Source organism: Cyprinus carpio, chromosome A4 (assembly GCF_018340385.1).
Source record: "Cyprinus carpio isolate SPL01 chromosome A4, ASM1834038v1, whole genome shotgun sequence".
Classification (NCBI taxonomy): Eukaryota; Metazoa; Chordata; class Actinopteri; order Cypriniformes; family Cyprinidae; genus Cyprinus; species Cyprinus carpio.
The window spans coordinates 23,272,910-23,290,008 of NC_056575.1; the positions used below are offsets into that span (position 1 = coordinate 23,272,910).

A 17,099-nucleotide genomic window follows, 5' to 3' on the forward strand; every position below is an offset into this window, starting at 1 on the left:
TTATAGTCAATCAGTCAAGTGAAATGACACAATTTTCTAATAAAAACAACATTATTATAAAGACAAGTTCACCAAAAATGTGAATTCGTCATCAGTACTCTCCCGCATATGTTCCAAATCATACGATTTTTATTCATACTTTGAACACAAATGAAGAGTATTTTAAATTAAATCTCTGTTGCTTTCCCTTTGTTCCCTGCCAGTGCACAGCCTTAGCTTAGTGTCCCAAAATGAACAAAAGTCTAACAGAACGGAATGAGATTTTCATATAATTATATAGGTGAAACTAAACACTTTAAGCTTAGCATTGTAAATTACAGACAAAACCACTCCAAAACATAGATTAAGATCTTTCCGACACAAACAACCTTCAATATAACCAAGTCAACCTGAATATATGACTCAATTGGACTAATTTGTTGTCAGTGTGAACAATCCCTATATGGTAAATAAATATGGAATAGCATATGGGCTAGCAAAAATTAATTTGAAATCATGACTAAATGCGAATGCATACGAACATATAAACTGCGGCAATGTACGTAGTTAGTTAATGTATTTGAATTTACATTTTACCATACATGAACTCCATCGTCCCAAAATTAGTGCAAAATGAAAATGCAGCTTATATATAATTTATATTTGCCATTTTATTCACTAGTTTTAATATGCAATTTTTTTTTTTTTTTTTTTTTCCACATTTTAACACTTATTATAAGTTGCAAAATTAACATAAAAAGGTATTAGCCAAATTTATTAGAGATGTTTGACATTGTCCAAGACAAAAACTGTAGCCAAAATTATCTATTACGTGTAATAGTGTGACCGTCCTGTTGCCGCAGTCCCCCCCCCACCCCCTTCCTGCCTTGATCGTAGCCTAATTGATTGACAGCGTCAGATGGGCAGTGTTCTATTTTCAAATGCAATTCAACTCCACATCTGACCTTTTGTGACAATTGAAACAGCTCACTATATATGTAAGTGTCAGTTGCATTCTTAAGGACATAACCCTATGAAGACACTATTTAAACCACGCATTTTTTTTTTAGTGTTACATTTTACATTTAAGTCATAGCGCGACGATTTTATCCTCCCCCCCAAAGGACTTTATGTATTAATCATTGATGGACCCCACTGGAAAGACAAGCAATCAAAACAACAATCCACGAGCAGCCTGACTGATAATAAGTGTGCTATCACATAGTTCTTCAGATGTAGCCCTATACACAGTATAGTCATACGCTAGCAAGGGCTTTTTTCGCAACTCACCCACTATGTATTTATTATATATAAAAGCACAACATTGTTCACGATCTAAGTTAATAGAAAAGATGATATGCCAGCAATGCTAGTGTTAGAGTCTTTTTTTATAATGGATATATAAATGAAAAGACAAATAGAATAGAATACAAAAAGATTTTTAAAATGTTTCAGTTAAATTTTTTTTTTTTTTTTTTTTAAATAGAATTAGAATAGTGGAGTTGAAACAGTTTTAGCAGGGTTCAAATATATCCTAGATGGACGAGAGACGGTTGTGTTTAAGCCCGCATTCTTAACGATGGCTTAACGCGTTGTGCTTACTTCTTAACACGGAAACTCAGCTGCCTCGGATCAGTGAGGCAGCGTCATTCCACCACGGATTGCCGAGCATTACACCTTTAAAAGCTCCCGTAACTAAAAGACGACTTTGTGCTTCTTTGAGAGATGGCACAATCAATTTACAAAGCGACGCGTTCACTTTGCAGAACCGCAAGCCCTTACTAGAGGGCACATAAGTCTGCAAGTAATGAATCCAGGGAAGTAGTAGGTATTCAAGGCGGTGTAGCGGCCAGCACTCCTATCAGGTCCCGCTCGTGGTTTTGTCTGTCACTGCCAGAACATCAAGGCCTTGAATTTAATTGCGCAGCCAGCTACTTGGTAGCCAGTTGTAGCTGGGGGGGGGGGGGGGGGGTGCCCCAAAATGACAAACAGAGGCATGATGGACGTGTATCCTTTGTTAGTTTCGGCTCATTATAAAATCAATCTTGCTAGCCGCAATTACTGGATTCAATTGTAAAGGTCTTGATAGACATAGGTCTGGAACTCCTGCCAAACGAGGCAGCGTCTGAAAAAGAACTAGACAGAGGATCCAGCAACCGAGCCTTGAAGTAAGGAGTTGTGCCAATCTTGGAAGAAAGGCGCCTGAGCCTGCTTAATTGTTGAATACAAAGCAAATCTTGAGGACGGAAAATTGTAGCAGATGTGCGTTGAGAAAGTTAGTGATGTCATCAGGGAATCCAGAAAGGGTTCTGCATCTCTTAATTGTTTGATAAAGCCAAATATAGCAGGACCCCCTATCGCGCGACAATTTTCTGCAATGTGTCTGAGAACGTCTAGCATGCATCATCAAATCATAACTCCATTTAGCGTTACAATTGTCACATGATTTTTGATTTTTGTATTTGCTACCTTTTGCTGCCTTTGGCCTCAGACTGCATTCTGAAATGCCTCACTAAGCATTTTGCCAATTACAATTGTCAACATGCGTATTATGATGCATCAAATGCAATACGCAAGTGCATCCTACCCCCAAGTCAAAATGCCTTTTTCTCTTTTTTCTTTTTTTTTTTTAGCAAAACAATTTAATATGATAATTATTACTACAGTTTTTGCCTGAACATATTAAACATATACAATCAATTGTTGTATATATTTTTATTTATTTGGTGTAAACGCCCCCCCCCCTCTCCGCTTCGATGTGACTGATGTCCATGCCACCACCTCAGGTTGTGCACTTCATATTTCTAATAATTCAACGGCCCGTAGTCCAATTATTCCTTTCATAAACTTTTAGTTATTTTTGTAACTGAAATTGTGAGCACTGTGTCAACACATACCTCCACGTCGATATAACTGTTAAGATGTGATGGTAATGCTGAAAATGGTTGAAGGTGACGCGCTCTGGGCCCTCTGACATTCATTTGCCAAATGCAGCCACTGGCAGAACAACAATTTTGTAGAACGTTTACGTTTGTTACATTTAACAACAAAATATTGCTTAACAACGGAAGGTAGGAACCGTCACCCCACACCCTGAATCCGAACCTTTTGACGAGAGCACATCTCCTGCTCGAATAATGGCGCAATGCCTCATCAGCACTGTTTTTCGCTAAGCCGCTTTGTCGACCTGCCAGCTTCTTGTAGCCCACACATGTAAAAATACCATAGTTTAAAAAAATATGGAAAAATACCTGTAAAAAAAAATACGGACAATTCCTTTAAATTACTATAGCATATTGTACTGTATTTTTACGGACTTTTTTTTTTTTTTACAGTGTACCAAAGTTATTCTTCAGGCCCACCACATCATGTCCGTTTTCTCCTCACTTGGCGGCCACGTCTTCTGTATCATACCGTATGACTTTAAACTGCAAAAGAAAACTGTTGTTCGCGTATCCCTCATTTTTTTATTAACCATAGACCAAGACCATAAAGGGAAATAAAGTTAATTTATTTTAGTTTAGATAATTTTCCATCTTATTAGGACACAAATAATAAAGTTAATTTATTTTAGTTTATATAATTTTCCATCTTATTAGGACACAAATAACACAAATTTATTTTTTTTTAAACATGACTTTTATTTTTTATTTAAATATTTGTAACCCCAAGGATACGTCGCCCATTTGGGGGTATAAATTGATTGAAAACAAAATACATATTTGGCAATGCGTGTTACAACATTTTAGCTACATTTTTAAAAATGTTATTCTGTTGTGTTGAACAATAATTATACTGTCTGTTTATGAATATATAAGCCTACTGTATCATATCTGATACATATGTGGCATGTCTGTTTAAGATCAACCTTTTTCTATATGCATCTTTATCAGGGGAGTCATGCACTCATTATTTTTGAGGGGTACGATTGGGGGAGGTCGTCATGTGACACAGGAGCTACAACAGCATATTGGCAAATTATTATCAAGAATATATATATATATATATATTTTTTTTTTTCATTTTTATTAGAAACATTCCCAGACACATGAACTATATCATGAAATATTCTCGATTCTCACCTTCATAGAATATGTTAGTAGCCTAATAATGTAGCCTAATAAAGTAGCCTAATAATGTAATCTATTAACCATGCATAAAAACCTGTCTGTTTACTTAAGTAACAGATATGGATGTCAAGCCATAACATATTTTTATATTTCATATTTTTATATTAAATGTGAATATAACATTGAAAGTTAATGTGATATAAAAACGTTGTAAGTTAGGCTACTAATCTTTCATTGTACAGAAAGAGAGTAAGGAACATTTACATTATCAAAGAACATTTTCCCTGACAGTCTAGAGTTCAATCACTCTCAAAAACTCCCATTAAAATCACTGAAACTGTTATCACTGTGAAATCAGTATCTTATTTAGAGATTCGTACCACCACATCTGCACTTTGTTGTTTCTGACTTGAGAATTCGCCAGAAAGAGGTATTCAGTCAGCGAGCAAGTGAAGGAAGCACCGGGATTTTAGCGATGACTCATTGGAACACCTCTGATTGGCCATAGCATTCATAAGCTCACCAGAATCTTGTGTGATTGGTTATAATGCGCAGTGCTGTAAAAACGAACACAGATCTGAATTTAGCAGCTGATGATATGACTCGCTGAACATTCTCACGCCGGTGTGATTGTATCAAATATAAAAAATATTAATTGGCTATTTTTTTTTTTTGTCTTTTGGAAGCTGCATTAAAAATCCACTTGGCTCAAAAATCTGAGGGGGCCTAACTTTGAAAGAGCATGACGCCTTCTTATGTACTCTTTTGCTTGTACCAAATCTAATTTCGCAACTTTATGACCCTTCTTGGTATAATCAAGACATCTTGATAAATTTATTGCAGCATTCCAACAAAACATAATCACTGAGTTTGTACTCTGATAACAACATTCAACTTCCTTCATTTCACATCCTTATTCCTTCTGGACCTCTTGTGAATTTTTTTCACAGTGTAATTTATGGCAATAAGAAGGGGAACGACACAAAGCACAAGGGGTTCAGTTCCTGAAAATGTAAGAACCTTAAAATGAAAGCAAGGTTTTGAATCAACATTACAGATGATACTGCTTTGTGATTATTTGGTCTGCATTTACTTGGAATTGTTTAAAGGTAAGTGATCAAACAATTAAACAGGACTTGTGAAATCATTGTAAAAGGTTAGGCAATCATTTATACAAGTTAATTTAAATTAATTCACACTGCTTCAATGACATTACCCATTTTGACTGAGGTCCTTTCTCTTTGTATAACCGTTCCTTTACAAGTTTCAAAAAATGTAAATGTTAAATTTAAATCTGAAAAGAACTGCTGTATTTTAGAGAGTGTTAAATCAGGACAGCGATTCTTTCTGAAGAAAATAAGGCTCTTAAGTATGCACAAAAAGGTGTTGATATGAATTTACCAGATAACCAGTTGCCATTGGAAAATTAAGTAAATAAGCTTTCCTCCACAGAAAAAAAAAAATATATATATATATAAATATATATATATATATATATATATATATATATATATATATATAAGTATACTGTACTAGTTAAAACCTAAACATAAGTGACATACATGTTTTCTCTTGTTCAGTTATCTTGTATTAAAAAAGTCTGTGTAGCCCAGAATAAAAGGTATTTACTTTTAGGCAACAGATTTCCTAACATTTTGTAAGTAGTCACCTAATTACATATTAAAATGTTTTGTACAGTGCAATGTGCATGCTGTAATTTTTGTAGTGTTTACTCAATGCACTGGGATTTTAGCATCACTTAATTCTGTGTTCTCTGCACAGTGACTCAATGGTTTATTAACTGAAGCATCATTATTACCTTTGCATTATCACTACACTTACACTGGTGTTCTCTTTCTTAGGAATACCGAAGCTAAGAAAAGTCAACTGGATGATAAACTCCATTTAAGTGACCATATCAGGGTGAATCTCAAAATGTCTGTGAGAGAACATGTTTTGTGCTTCAATAAATACTGTAGTTTGACCTCATGCCTGCTTTACTGCTGTATTTTCATTAATCTTGTAAATGGATACTCAGTAAAGAACTGCACTGTCAGAGGGTCTTTGAAATATGCACAAAACATAAATGTGTTTTGTGATAAGAGGTCCCTGCATTTCGTACCAGATAATATACCGGACAAAGCCACATATTTGGACATTTCTAACAATGTCATACAGAAGATAATCAAGGAGTATTTCTCTCAACTGTCTAATCTTAAAAGTCTTAATGCACTACACAATAAGATCCGGGAAGTGGAGGAAGGAGCATTCAGCAGTTTGGTGGCTTTGCAGGAGTTAAATCTGGCCTACAACAAACTGACAAATATCCTGGGAGGAATGTTTCAGAATCTGCGAAATCTCACTGTCTTACATCTAAATGAAAACTTGATCACAAATATCAACTTCTCTGCATTTTCACCCCTGATCAGTTTAAGAAAAGTAAATCTGTCCAGAAATCATCTGAAGAAAATTGGCAAAGTTCAGCCGCTCTTTTTATTACCACAATTACAGGAAGTGCACATTGGGAGTAATGGCTTCACCTCTTTTCAGACCTCGGAGCTGTCCAACATATCTTTGAGACTGCAAGTCCTGGATTTATTTCAAAATCCTTTGAAAGTGTTCAGTATCACTGCAGATATTTTCCCTCACCTTGATAATTTGGTCTTGGCTTTTATTACTGAAAACATGACATGGGATGTGCAGGACAAAAGATATCTACAAAGTGTGAAACATCTCAATTTAAGTGGAATACAATTGCCCCTGGAGAAGATCACAGCTCTTCTACAAACCTTCAACTCTTCTTTGGTCAGCCTGAGGCTGCACTTTCTGGGGGATATAAAAGTGAGAGCTTTGATAAGGGACGTCTGTCTGATTTCACCGTTGAAATTTCTAGGCTTGCAGTGGAACAACATTACAGCCATATCAAAAGACGAGATGCAGTTCTGCACACAGTTAACTGAGCTTGATCTCTCCAATAACAAACTATACAGTGTCCCTGCTGTCGTCAGCAGCCTACCAGGTCTTCGTTTTTTGGACCTCACCTTCAACAATATAAAGAACATTAGTAGTGTCGATTTTGCTAACTTAACCCAATTACGGACCCTTCAGATTTATAGCAATGTAATATCTTTTATTGAGGAATTTGCTTTTAAAGATCTGAAAAACATAAAAACTCTAATGATTGGATCTAACAGACTCTCTCTCAACAGATATTTTAAAAAAGATCTTCAAAAACTTGAGATTTTGGATCTAGCAAATAACAAGCTGGACTCTGTCCGTAGGGGACATTTTGACTCCTTAAATTCACTGAAGAATTTGTCTCTACCAGACAATCAAATATCATTTATCGAAGCGGGGTCCTTCAGTGGACTGACAAATTTAATTTTCCTGAATTTGCAATCAAACAAACTTTCTCAGAGTTCAATAAAAGCTTCCGTGTTCTCCAGACTCCCAAACCTGAAAACACTTCTGTTGAACAATAACTATATTTCATATGACAGTCAAGAGCCTCTTGAACAACCACCCTTTCAATATCTGAGAAAGCTGAAGACTCTGAACATTTTTAGCCAAGCTCATAAAGGAATGCTTTATTTACCTTCAAACCTTTTCATGGGACTGTGGAATTTGGAAGAACTTCAAGCAGAGAATCTAAATATAAATTCTTTACACCCAGATACATTTACTCATACTCCTTATCTGTGGGTACTGGATCTCAGCAGAAATGATTTTATTTTACTCACAACAAAAATATTTCTGCCACTCCAGGTTCTCAAGACACTCCACCTGTCTAAAGTTGGCTTGCAATCTTTGGACTTTCTCATTAATGCAAACCTCAGTAAACTACATCTGTTGCATGTAAGCAAGAATGCCTTATCAGTCATTAATGAGACAGTGATCCAGTCTTTTCCAACACTGATTTACCTTGATCTACGAGGAAATTATCTCTCATGTGACTGTACCAATGCCTGGTTCATCAACTGGACCATTAGTAGCAATGACACAGAAGTTGAAAGTGCTTATGAACTCACATGCAATTACCCAGACAAACTCAAAGGACATAAACTCTTGGATCTTGATATAGGTTCATGTAATGTAGATGTTGGGTTTTTCTGTTTCATTTCCACTGCCACACTAGTCTCTGTGACACTTCTTGGTACTTTTCTCTTTCACTTCCTCAAATGGCAGGTTATTTATGCTTACTACCTTTTCCTTGCTTTACTCCATGATAACAAACAGCAAAGAAAGCCCAATGGTTTGCAGTATGATGCTTTTATTTCCTATAACGTTCATGATGAATTGTGGGTAATGAGGGAACTGTTACCTCATTTGGAAGGCGAGCAAGGCTGGAAGTTGTGTCTGCATCACAGGGACTTTGAACCAGGCAAACCTATCATGGATAATATTGTTGATGGCATTTATAGTAGTCGAAAAACCATCTGTGTTATTAGCCGTCACTACCTGGAAAGTGAGTGGTGTTCCAGAGAGATCCAAATTGCTAGTTTCCGTCTCTTTGATGAGAAAAAAGATGTTCTCATCCTGGTATTCCTGGAGAATATTCCAAGTCATCAACTGTCTCCGTACTATAGAATGAAGAAACTAATCCAGAGGAAGACATATCTCAGCTGGCCTAAACCAGGAGAGGACACCAGGGTCTTCTGGCAGAAACTGAGAGTAGCTCTGGAAACCAAAGGCAACTCAGAATTGGAGCCTCCCATTGGCTGGGATTTAGGGGTCAACTAACTGTATATAACTGAAGAAAATATTCTGCAACTTTGTTGTTTACCTGCTTTTATCTTTATGTATACCATTTTTTTCCCTTCCTTCCTAGAGCATGATTGATTGTAATTATTTCCTTTTGACCTAATACATGTATTTGTGGTTAAATCAGGGATAAATTAGTTTATAACTTTTCATTAACAGTATATTCTTATTCATTTGTTTTGACATTGTACACAATCTGGGTCATCTTAAGTCGTATCATGACTAATGTATTGCTAAAACTGTATAAATGACAGACGTCTTTGATGCAGAAGTGCATGTCGAATTACTCTACTCAAAATCTTGCATTAACATGCCTGACATACTGTTGTACATTCAAACACTTAATATTTAAACAATACACTATGTTGATTATCATTGTTGTTGAATCGATATTGAAATTAACCAAAAAAAAAAAAAAAGGTCATGTTGTTGGATCATTTCAATGTGATGTTGATTCTTAATCACTTTTGTTGAAACACTGAAAACACAACTGAAATGTCAACATAAAACAAATGTTGCCGTCTTATGTACCAAATTAATGTTAAAACAACATTCATATTTTGATAAATTCCTGACCATTTCAAAGTTGGGGGAAAACTTTTAAAATGAAAATGACATTTCCAGTCGCTTTATTTATTTAAACAGTTTAACACAAATCAATGACAAAAATAAGATAGGTCAAAATGTAAATAATAATAATAATAAATAAAGTGGGACAAAAAGAACAAAATGATTGCAACCTTTAAAATAATTAGTTTCAGGAGTCTGATGTCAGACTACAAGTGGTCCAATGGTTCAAGTTTTAAAAAACAGGCTTACATCAGAATGCTGTCTCTTTTCCTTTGGGTTCTCTGAAAACTGAAAACAAACATATGAAGTCACCCAAGAGCAGGTCAATTCAGTTCTCGTATATACAGTCACATTCAGGAATGATACTATATAATTCACATTTAAATTACTCTATACACACACACACACACACACACAAAACAGAACTATGATTATAGTATCATTAAAATCTATTAATTTAATATATTTATCTAAAATCTATTAAAACTAAAATATAAACACTGCCATTAACATTTGTAATGTTATTTCATATCTAGTCCTAATTAAACACACCTGAACTAGCTAATTAAGGTCATTAGAATCACTGAAAACTTCTAGGCAGGTGTGTTGGACCTCAACTCTGGATAAAGGTGGCCATATCTGAGTTATGTCATTATTCACAGGAAAAAGCATGGCATGGGAACATTAGTCTATAAACTATACCGCTGCTCATTTTTCATGAAACTACAGTACAGCAGTGTTGCTTCACTATGTCATGCTTTTACGAAATAGTATCTTCCATTGTTTTTGAAATTTTACAGTTGACATTGAAATACAAATGAAATGAAGAAGCTTCCAGAGAAGAACTGAGACTAGTGAATTTCTTATTCAGCCGACAACTTACTGTAAGTCAACAGTCCTATAGCGCTCTCTATTTGTAAGGCACTGCACTTATGGTAAAGTGTAACTTCCGAATGATAATACAATTAACTCATAAGCATTTAATGTAAAAATAAAGACCTGTTAGTTTTGTTTAAAAATGTTACATAGTTGTACATGCATAAACTCTAAGGCGAAAACATGACCGCCATCATTTTGAATCAGTTTGAGTTATATACATTTAAAGTTATGTAGCCTAGTTAAAGTCACTTAAAAATGTTATATTTAAAAAATAAATTAGTTATATACATTGAGTTATATATATATTTAAAAATAAAAAAAGTCTTCCATGTTTTGAGGTCAAAATGATGAAGCATGTGACATTATTGAGATCCTTTTTACAAGTTCTTAGGTTGGACCCCCAGCCATGCAGTTTTGCCACATCAACCATCACATCCCAGTTCTATCCATTTTCTATGATGGAGTTAGTGATCGAAGACTAGACTACAGACTTACAAGGCAGACACTGATAAATCTCTTCTCATTCCTACTTGGTACTTCTCAATAAATTAGAATGTCATGGAAAAGTTCATTTATTTCAGTAATTCAACTCAAACTGTGAAACTCGTGTATGAAATAAATTCATTGCACACAGACTGAAGTAGTTTAAGTCTTTGGTTCTTTTAATTGTGATGATTAAACCCAACACATCAAAAAAAAACACCTCAAAAAATCAAAACAACTCAAAAACCCAATCAACTCAAACACCTGCAAAGGTTTCCCGAGCCTTCAAAATGGTCTCTCAGTTTGGTTCACTAGGCTACACAATCATGGGGAAGACTGCTGATCTGACAGTTGTCCAGAATACAATCATTGACACCCTTCACAAGGAGGGTAAGCCACAAACATTCATTGCCAAAGAAGCTGGCTGTTCAAGTGCTGTATCCAAGCATGTTAACAGAAAGTTGAGTGGAAGGAAAAAGTGTAGAAGAAAAAGATGCACAACTAACCGAGAGAACTGCAGCCTTATGAGGATTGTCAAGAAAAATTTATTCAAGAATTTGAGTGAACTTCACAAGGAATGGACTGAGGCTGGGGTCAAGGCATACATAAACACAACACACAAAAGTGTCAAGGAATTTGGCTACAGTCGTCGTATTCCTCTTGTTAAGCCACTCCTGAGGCGTCTTACCTGGGTTAAGGAGAAGAAGAACTGGACTGTTGCCCAGTGGTCCAAAGTCCTCTTTTCAGATGAGAGCAAGTTTTGCATTTCATTTAGAAACCAAGGTCCTAGAGTCTGGAAGAAGGGTGGAGAAACTCATAGCCCAAGTTGCTTGAAGCCCAGTGTTAAGTTTCCACAGTCTGTGATGATTTGGGGTGCAATGACTCTGCTGGTGTTGGTCCATGTTGTGTTGTGTTTTTTGAAAACCAAAGTCACTGCACCCGTTTACCAAGAAATTTTGGAGCACTTCATGCTTCCTTCTGCTGACCAGCTTTTTGAAGATGCTGATTTTGAAACAATACTCAATATGTGAAAAAATGAGTATATAAGAATAACTTGGGAGCTTTGGTATCAAGAAACGGTCTAACTTGTTTAAAATTCTGCAAATTGAATTTAACTTTTTATTTGCCACCTTTAAATTTTAAGGTGGAGTCATATGTGACTCCTAGATACTTGAAATCATAGTTCTTAGCATATGTAAAGATTACAGCATCATCTGCATACATCTGAACGTCAACATTTATACATGCCTCTGGCAGATCATTTATATACAATGTAAACAGGATTGGACCAAGTATGGAGCCTTGGGGGACCCCTACTGGTCATTCACAGAATGGGGACTTTGAATCGTTAATACGAACACATTTCTTTCTACTGGACAGGTATGATTGTATCTAGTTGAGAGCTTGTTCAGAGAAATTGAAATATGTTAATTTAGATAAAAGAACTTTGTGTTTAACAGTATCAAAAGCCCGCTTTAGGTCTAGAAAGACAGCACCAACATAAGAACTCTTATCTAGGTAGCCTTTAACCTTTTCCAAAAACAAACAATTAGATGTTTCTGTTGAGTGATGGGCCCTGAACCCAAACTGCATAGGGTGAAATTAATTATTGCTTTTATTGAGATGTTGAATCAGTAATTTAGCCACCCATTCTTCGAATATTTTAGAAACAACAGGCAAAATACTGATTGAACGATAATTGGCCATATCTGATCTTTCACATGATTTAAAAATGGGTGTTACCACAGACATCTTCCATGCTGATGGCACAAAGGAGTGATTAATCAAATATGTAATGGGCTGTAGAAGGGTCTCTTTATGCCTTTTTAAAAAATTTGTATCAAGGCCATAGATATCCATGGCCTTAGGATTTTTTAAGCCACTGATAGTATGTGCTACTTCTATTTCAGTTATTTCTTGTAGGTGGAATATCAGCTGTGCATAATTAATGGAACAAATAGAATAGCTAGGTGAATTAAAAAATTTTGTTATTTCATAAAAAGAGTCTAAAAAGAAGGTGTTTAATTCTGTAGATATGATGATCGGATTTGTAACTAATTCAGTGTTGTTTTTCAACTCTAAATAGTTATAATTCTGTTTTCTGCCAATCAGCTTGTTGATGTTTTGCCATATCTTCTTCCCATTTCCTCTTGCCTCTTCAATAGTATCAATGAATAAGTTGGCTTTAGCTTGTCTTAGCCTTTTTGTTACTTTATTTCTTAATGAGGTAAATTTTTGTCTGTCTGTTGTAAGACCTGTTTTTAAAGATTGTTTTAATAATTGATCTCTTTCCTTCATAAGTTTCCCACACTCTTCCTTTAGCCAGTGCAATATATCCCTGCTTTTCTTTTGGCTCCGCTTTCTGAGGTAGGGCCCCATAACTTTCTTAACTGTTGATGTAAATTGGTCACAGTCACTCTCCAGATCACCTTTAGAGAGGACCCCGTTCCAATCAATCTCTCTTAGTGCTACCCCAAAGTTTTCCTGTTGACTAGTTGGAACTGATTCATATTTAATTATTGGTGTGGCTGAGGAATGAAAACGATGTCTTTTTAGCTTCCTGGAAAAAAAAAAATTATATTGTGATTTGATAGCCCTGTCACTAGATTATAGGTTTTAGTAATTCTTTCCAGCCTATTTGTAAATAATAAATCTATTTTAGTTTCAGACCGATTAGTTATTCTTGTAGGTTGTTTAAAAAAAAAATTAATATTTGTAAGCTTTTTTCTTCCACCCTTATCACTCCAATTTATATTAAAGTCCCCCATCAATGTAACCTCTTTGTTAAAATCCAAACTATGAAGGAGTTTTTTTTAATTGATCATAGAACTCAAGCTTTGGTGAGGGTTTTCAGTATAGACAGATTAAACTAAATGCCATTTCAGCTGAAAGTGAAATGTTGAAACCAAAACATTCAACGTTGACGAGAGTTGTGACAGATGCCACAAATCACCCTGTAATCTACATCATATGTTGTTGTTGTTGTTGTTTTTTTCCTGTCCAGTGCTTCATAACTATTGGAACAATTATTTTGAGACTATGTCCAAAATACCAAGGTTGATGTCTGCCCTACTACTGCAATCTTTGGGGTTCCCAAAGCTTGGACTCGGTTTACATCTAAACAGTTAGATGTACTTGCCTGGCTAGATGATGAATTTAATTTCTTTGGAACTCCACCAAACCACCAGGTATCTCACAGTGGCTTGTGGATACTATGTACTTTTTGAAGTTGGAAAAGATTAGATGCTCTCGGTATGCCAGTCATGGTTCTTTTAATGACAAATGGCAACCTTTTATCACATTTTCACTCAAATTTTGCCTGGTGATTGAATTTATTTGAATGTTTGAATCATCACCTTTCCTCTGTTGTTTTTTTGTTGTTTAGTTTATAGTTTATAGTGAAAATGTAATAGTTTAAAATGAAAATGTGTATTGTCTTTAATATGTCTGTTGTTTCAATAATTATGTCTTTTAATGTCCACTCAATAATAATAATAAAAAATACAGTAATCTGTAAATTCTACCAAAATTATTAACACCTTTCTGTAATATTTACTGTTTTGTTTGTTTTAGTACTTTACAATGTAAGTTTTAGTATTTACAAAATATTACTGTAAATTTTATCACAGTTTCATTGTTTTTCTATATACAAAAATTACATGTCACGGTTTTAGAAAATATCAGTTAATTTTACAGACATTTTTACAGTGTACCTATTATTGCTCCTAAAACTGTGATGAATTGATTTTGCAAATGTAATTCATCTTACGCATCATGTTCAGTATGTATGATTCAACTTTTTTCCTATGGTCTAGTGTTTAAAAAGCAAATAAAAATTGCAATTCATTGCAATATTGAATGAAAATACTTTTTGTGATACATATAAATTCAGCACCCAAGTATTTTGACAGCAATGATTCTAGGCCTCTGATTCACAGGCCTATATTATGTGTGCTTTCAGTAGCTGTGTAGTTTGCAAGCAATTCTTAGGTTTTTGCTTTAAATCTGTGCTCTGCTGCAACCTTTGCTCCAGACTAAGCAGGTGAGGAAGGTCTTGTAGTGGCAGTAAACCTTCCTCGATATCTAAAGGTTGCACCTGAACCTCCCGCAGTTGCAACAATTTCAGGATAGTGGTTTGTTGGTCCAACACCATCTTCAATTTGGTCAATACCTCCCTCAGCATGGCTATGTATTTCTGTTTTATACTTTTTTATCAGTTATGCTATTCACACAGAAATAAGTCAGTGAAAGTTTTTATTATTAATGCTGATAACTTTTGTAAGAAAAGCACAATAAAGTATTTAAAAAAAAAAAAAAAAAAAAAAACTACAACAGCTTAAACTCCATCCTTAGGCTTACGCCTAACCTATAAAAATGCCAGTAGGAGTGGAAAATACTGTTGTCTCTACCTGGCTCTGATGATTGGAGAGAACACTATGTTAAGTGAATTGAGGAATAATGTTCTACAAACTAAATACCTACCAAAGAAATTCAATCAGAAAGCAAGAGAATACACACACTGCATATCGTCCATCAGCTGCCAGTTTTGCAGCACCTCTGAGTGAACACATCCATGTTTGTGAATACATGGTCCAAGATGTTTATGACTTTCTTCCTATTTGGGGAAATGTAGCATTATATCACTTTGCTCACCCATGGATCCTCTGCAGTGAATGGGTGCTATAAGAATGAGAGGTCAAACAGCTGATAAAAACATCACAATAATCCACGAATAATCCACATGACAGTCCATCGATTAACATCTTGTAAAGCCAAAAGATGGATGTTAGTTTTTCAAAAGTACAGTCTTTTTCTCTGTGAGATGGTGTGCTTGATAAAGAAACCAAATCATTTATGCATAAGATGAATTGAACAGATGCACAAGTATACTGGATGAAACCCTTGTACATTAAGTATAGATTGTTACTCTAACTGTAGACAGAGATTATCACAAAGGAAATTAACAAATATTTTGATAATTTTTTTTTTCTGACCTTGCCAGTACTGCCAAAAAATAAATAAAAAAATGTGATTGCCTAATTAATGGGTTAAGGTTAGCTGGCCAAACACATAAGTTGTGTATATTTGTTTTTCTTTATATATATATATATATATATATATATATATATATATATATATATATATATATATATATATATACAGGTCCTTCTCAAAAAATTAATAAAAGTTCATTATTTTCCATAATGTAATGATAAAATTAAACTTTCATATATTTTAGATTCATTGCACACCAACTGAAATATTTCAGGTCTTTTATTGTTTTAATACTGATGATTTTGGCATACAGCTCATGAACACCCAAAATTCCTATCTCAAAAAATTAGCATATCATGAAAAGGTTCTCTAAACGAGCTATTAACCTAATCATCTGAATCAACTAATTAACTCTAAACACCTGCAAAAGATTCCTGAGGCTTTTAAAAACTCCCAGCCTGGTTCATTACTCAAAACCGCAATCATGGGTAAAACTGCCGACCTGACTGCTGTCCAGAAGGCCATCATTGACACCCTCAAGCGAGAGGGTAAGACACAGAAAACATTTCTGAACGAATAGGCTGTTCCCAGAGTGCTGTATCAAGGCACCTCAGTGGGAAGTCTGTGGGAAGGAAAAAGTGTGGCAAAAAACGCTGGACAACGAGAAGAGGTGACCGGACCCTGAGGAAGATTGTGGAGAAGGACCGATTCCAGACCTTGGGGAACCTGCGGAAGCAGTGGACTGAGTCTGGAGTAGAAACATCCAGAGCCACCGTGCACTGGCGTGTGCTTTTGAACCAGAAACAGCGGCAGAAGCGCCTGACCTGGGCTACAGAGAAGCAGCACTGGACTGTTTGCTCAGTGGTCCAAAGTACTTTTTTCGGATGAAAGCAAATTTTGCATGTCATTCGGAAATCAAGGTGCCAGAGTCTGGAGGAAGACTGGGGAGAAGGAAATGCCAAAATGCCTGAAGTCCAGTGTCAAGTACCCACAGTCAGTGATGGTCTGGGGTGCCATGTCAGCTGCTGGTGTTGGTCCACTGTGTTTTATCAAGGGCAGGGTCAATGCAGCTAGCTATCAGGAGATTTTGGAGCACTTCATGCTTCCATCTGCTGAAAAGCTTTATGGAGATGAAGATTTCGTTTTTTAAGCACGACCTGGCACCTGCTCACAGTGCCAAAACCACTGGTAAATGGTTTACTGACCATGGTATTACTGTGCTCATTGGCCTGCCAACTCTCCTGACCTGAACCCCATAGAGAATCTGTGGGATATTGTGAAGAGAAAGTTGAGAGACGCAAGACCCAACACTCTGGATGAGCTTAAGGCTGCTATCAAAGCATCCTGGGCCTCCATAACACC

The 17,099-nt window shown here is 35.6% G+C and overlaps 1 protein-coding gene across 1 annotated transcript; it reads left to right on the forward strand.

Moving 5' to 3' along the window:
• Nucleotides 1-4,739: 4,739 nt before the first annotated feature.
• On the forward strand, nt 4,740-9,735 carry LOC109067352 (toll-like receptor 13). Its single transcript, XM_019084313.2, has 2 exons — nt 4,740-5,158; nt 5,912-9,735. The coding sequence occupies exon 2, from the start codon at nt 5,985-5,987 to the stop codon at nt 8,787-8,789; it is 2,805 nt and encodes a 934-aa protein (XP_018939858.2). The 5' UTR covers nt 4,740-5,158; nt 5,912-5,984; the 3' UTR covers nt 8,790-9,735.
• Nucleotides 9,736-17,099: the final 7,364 nt, after the last annotated feature.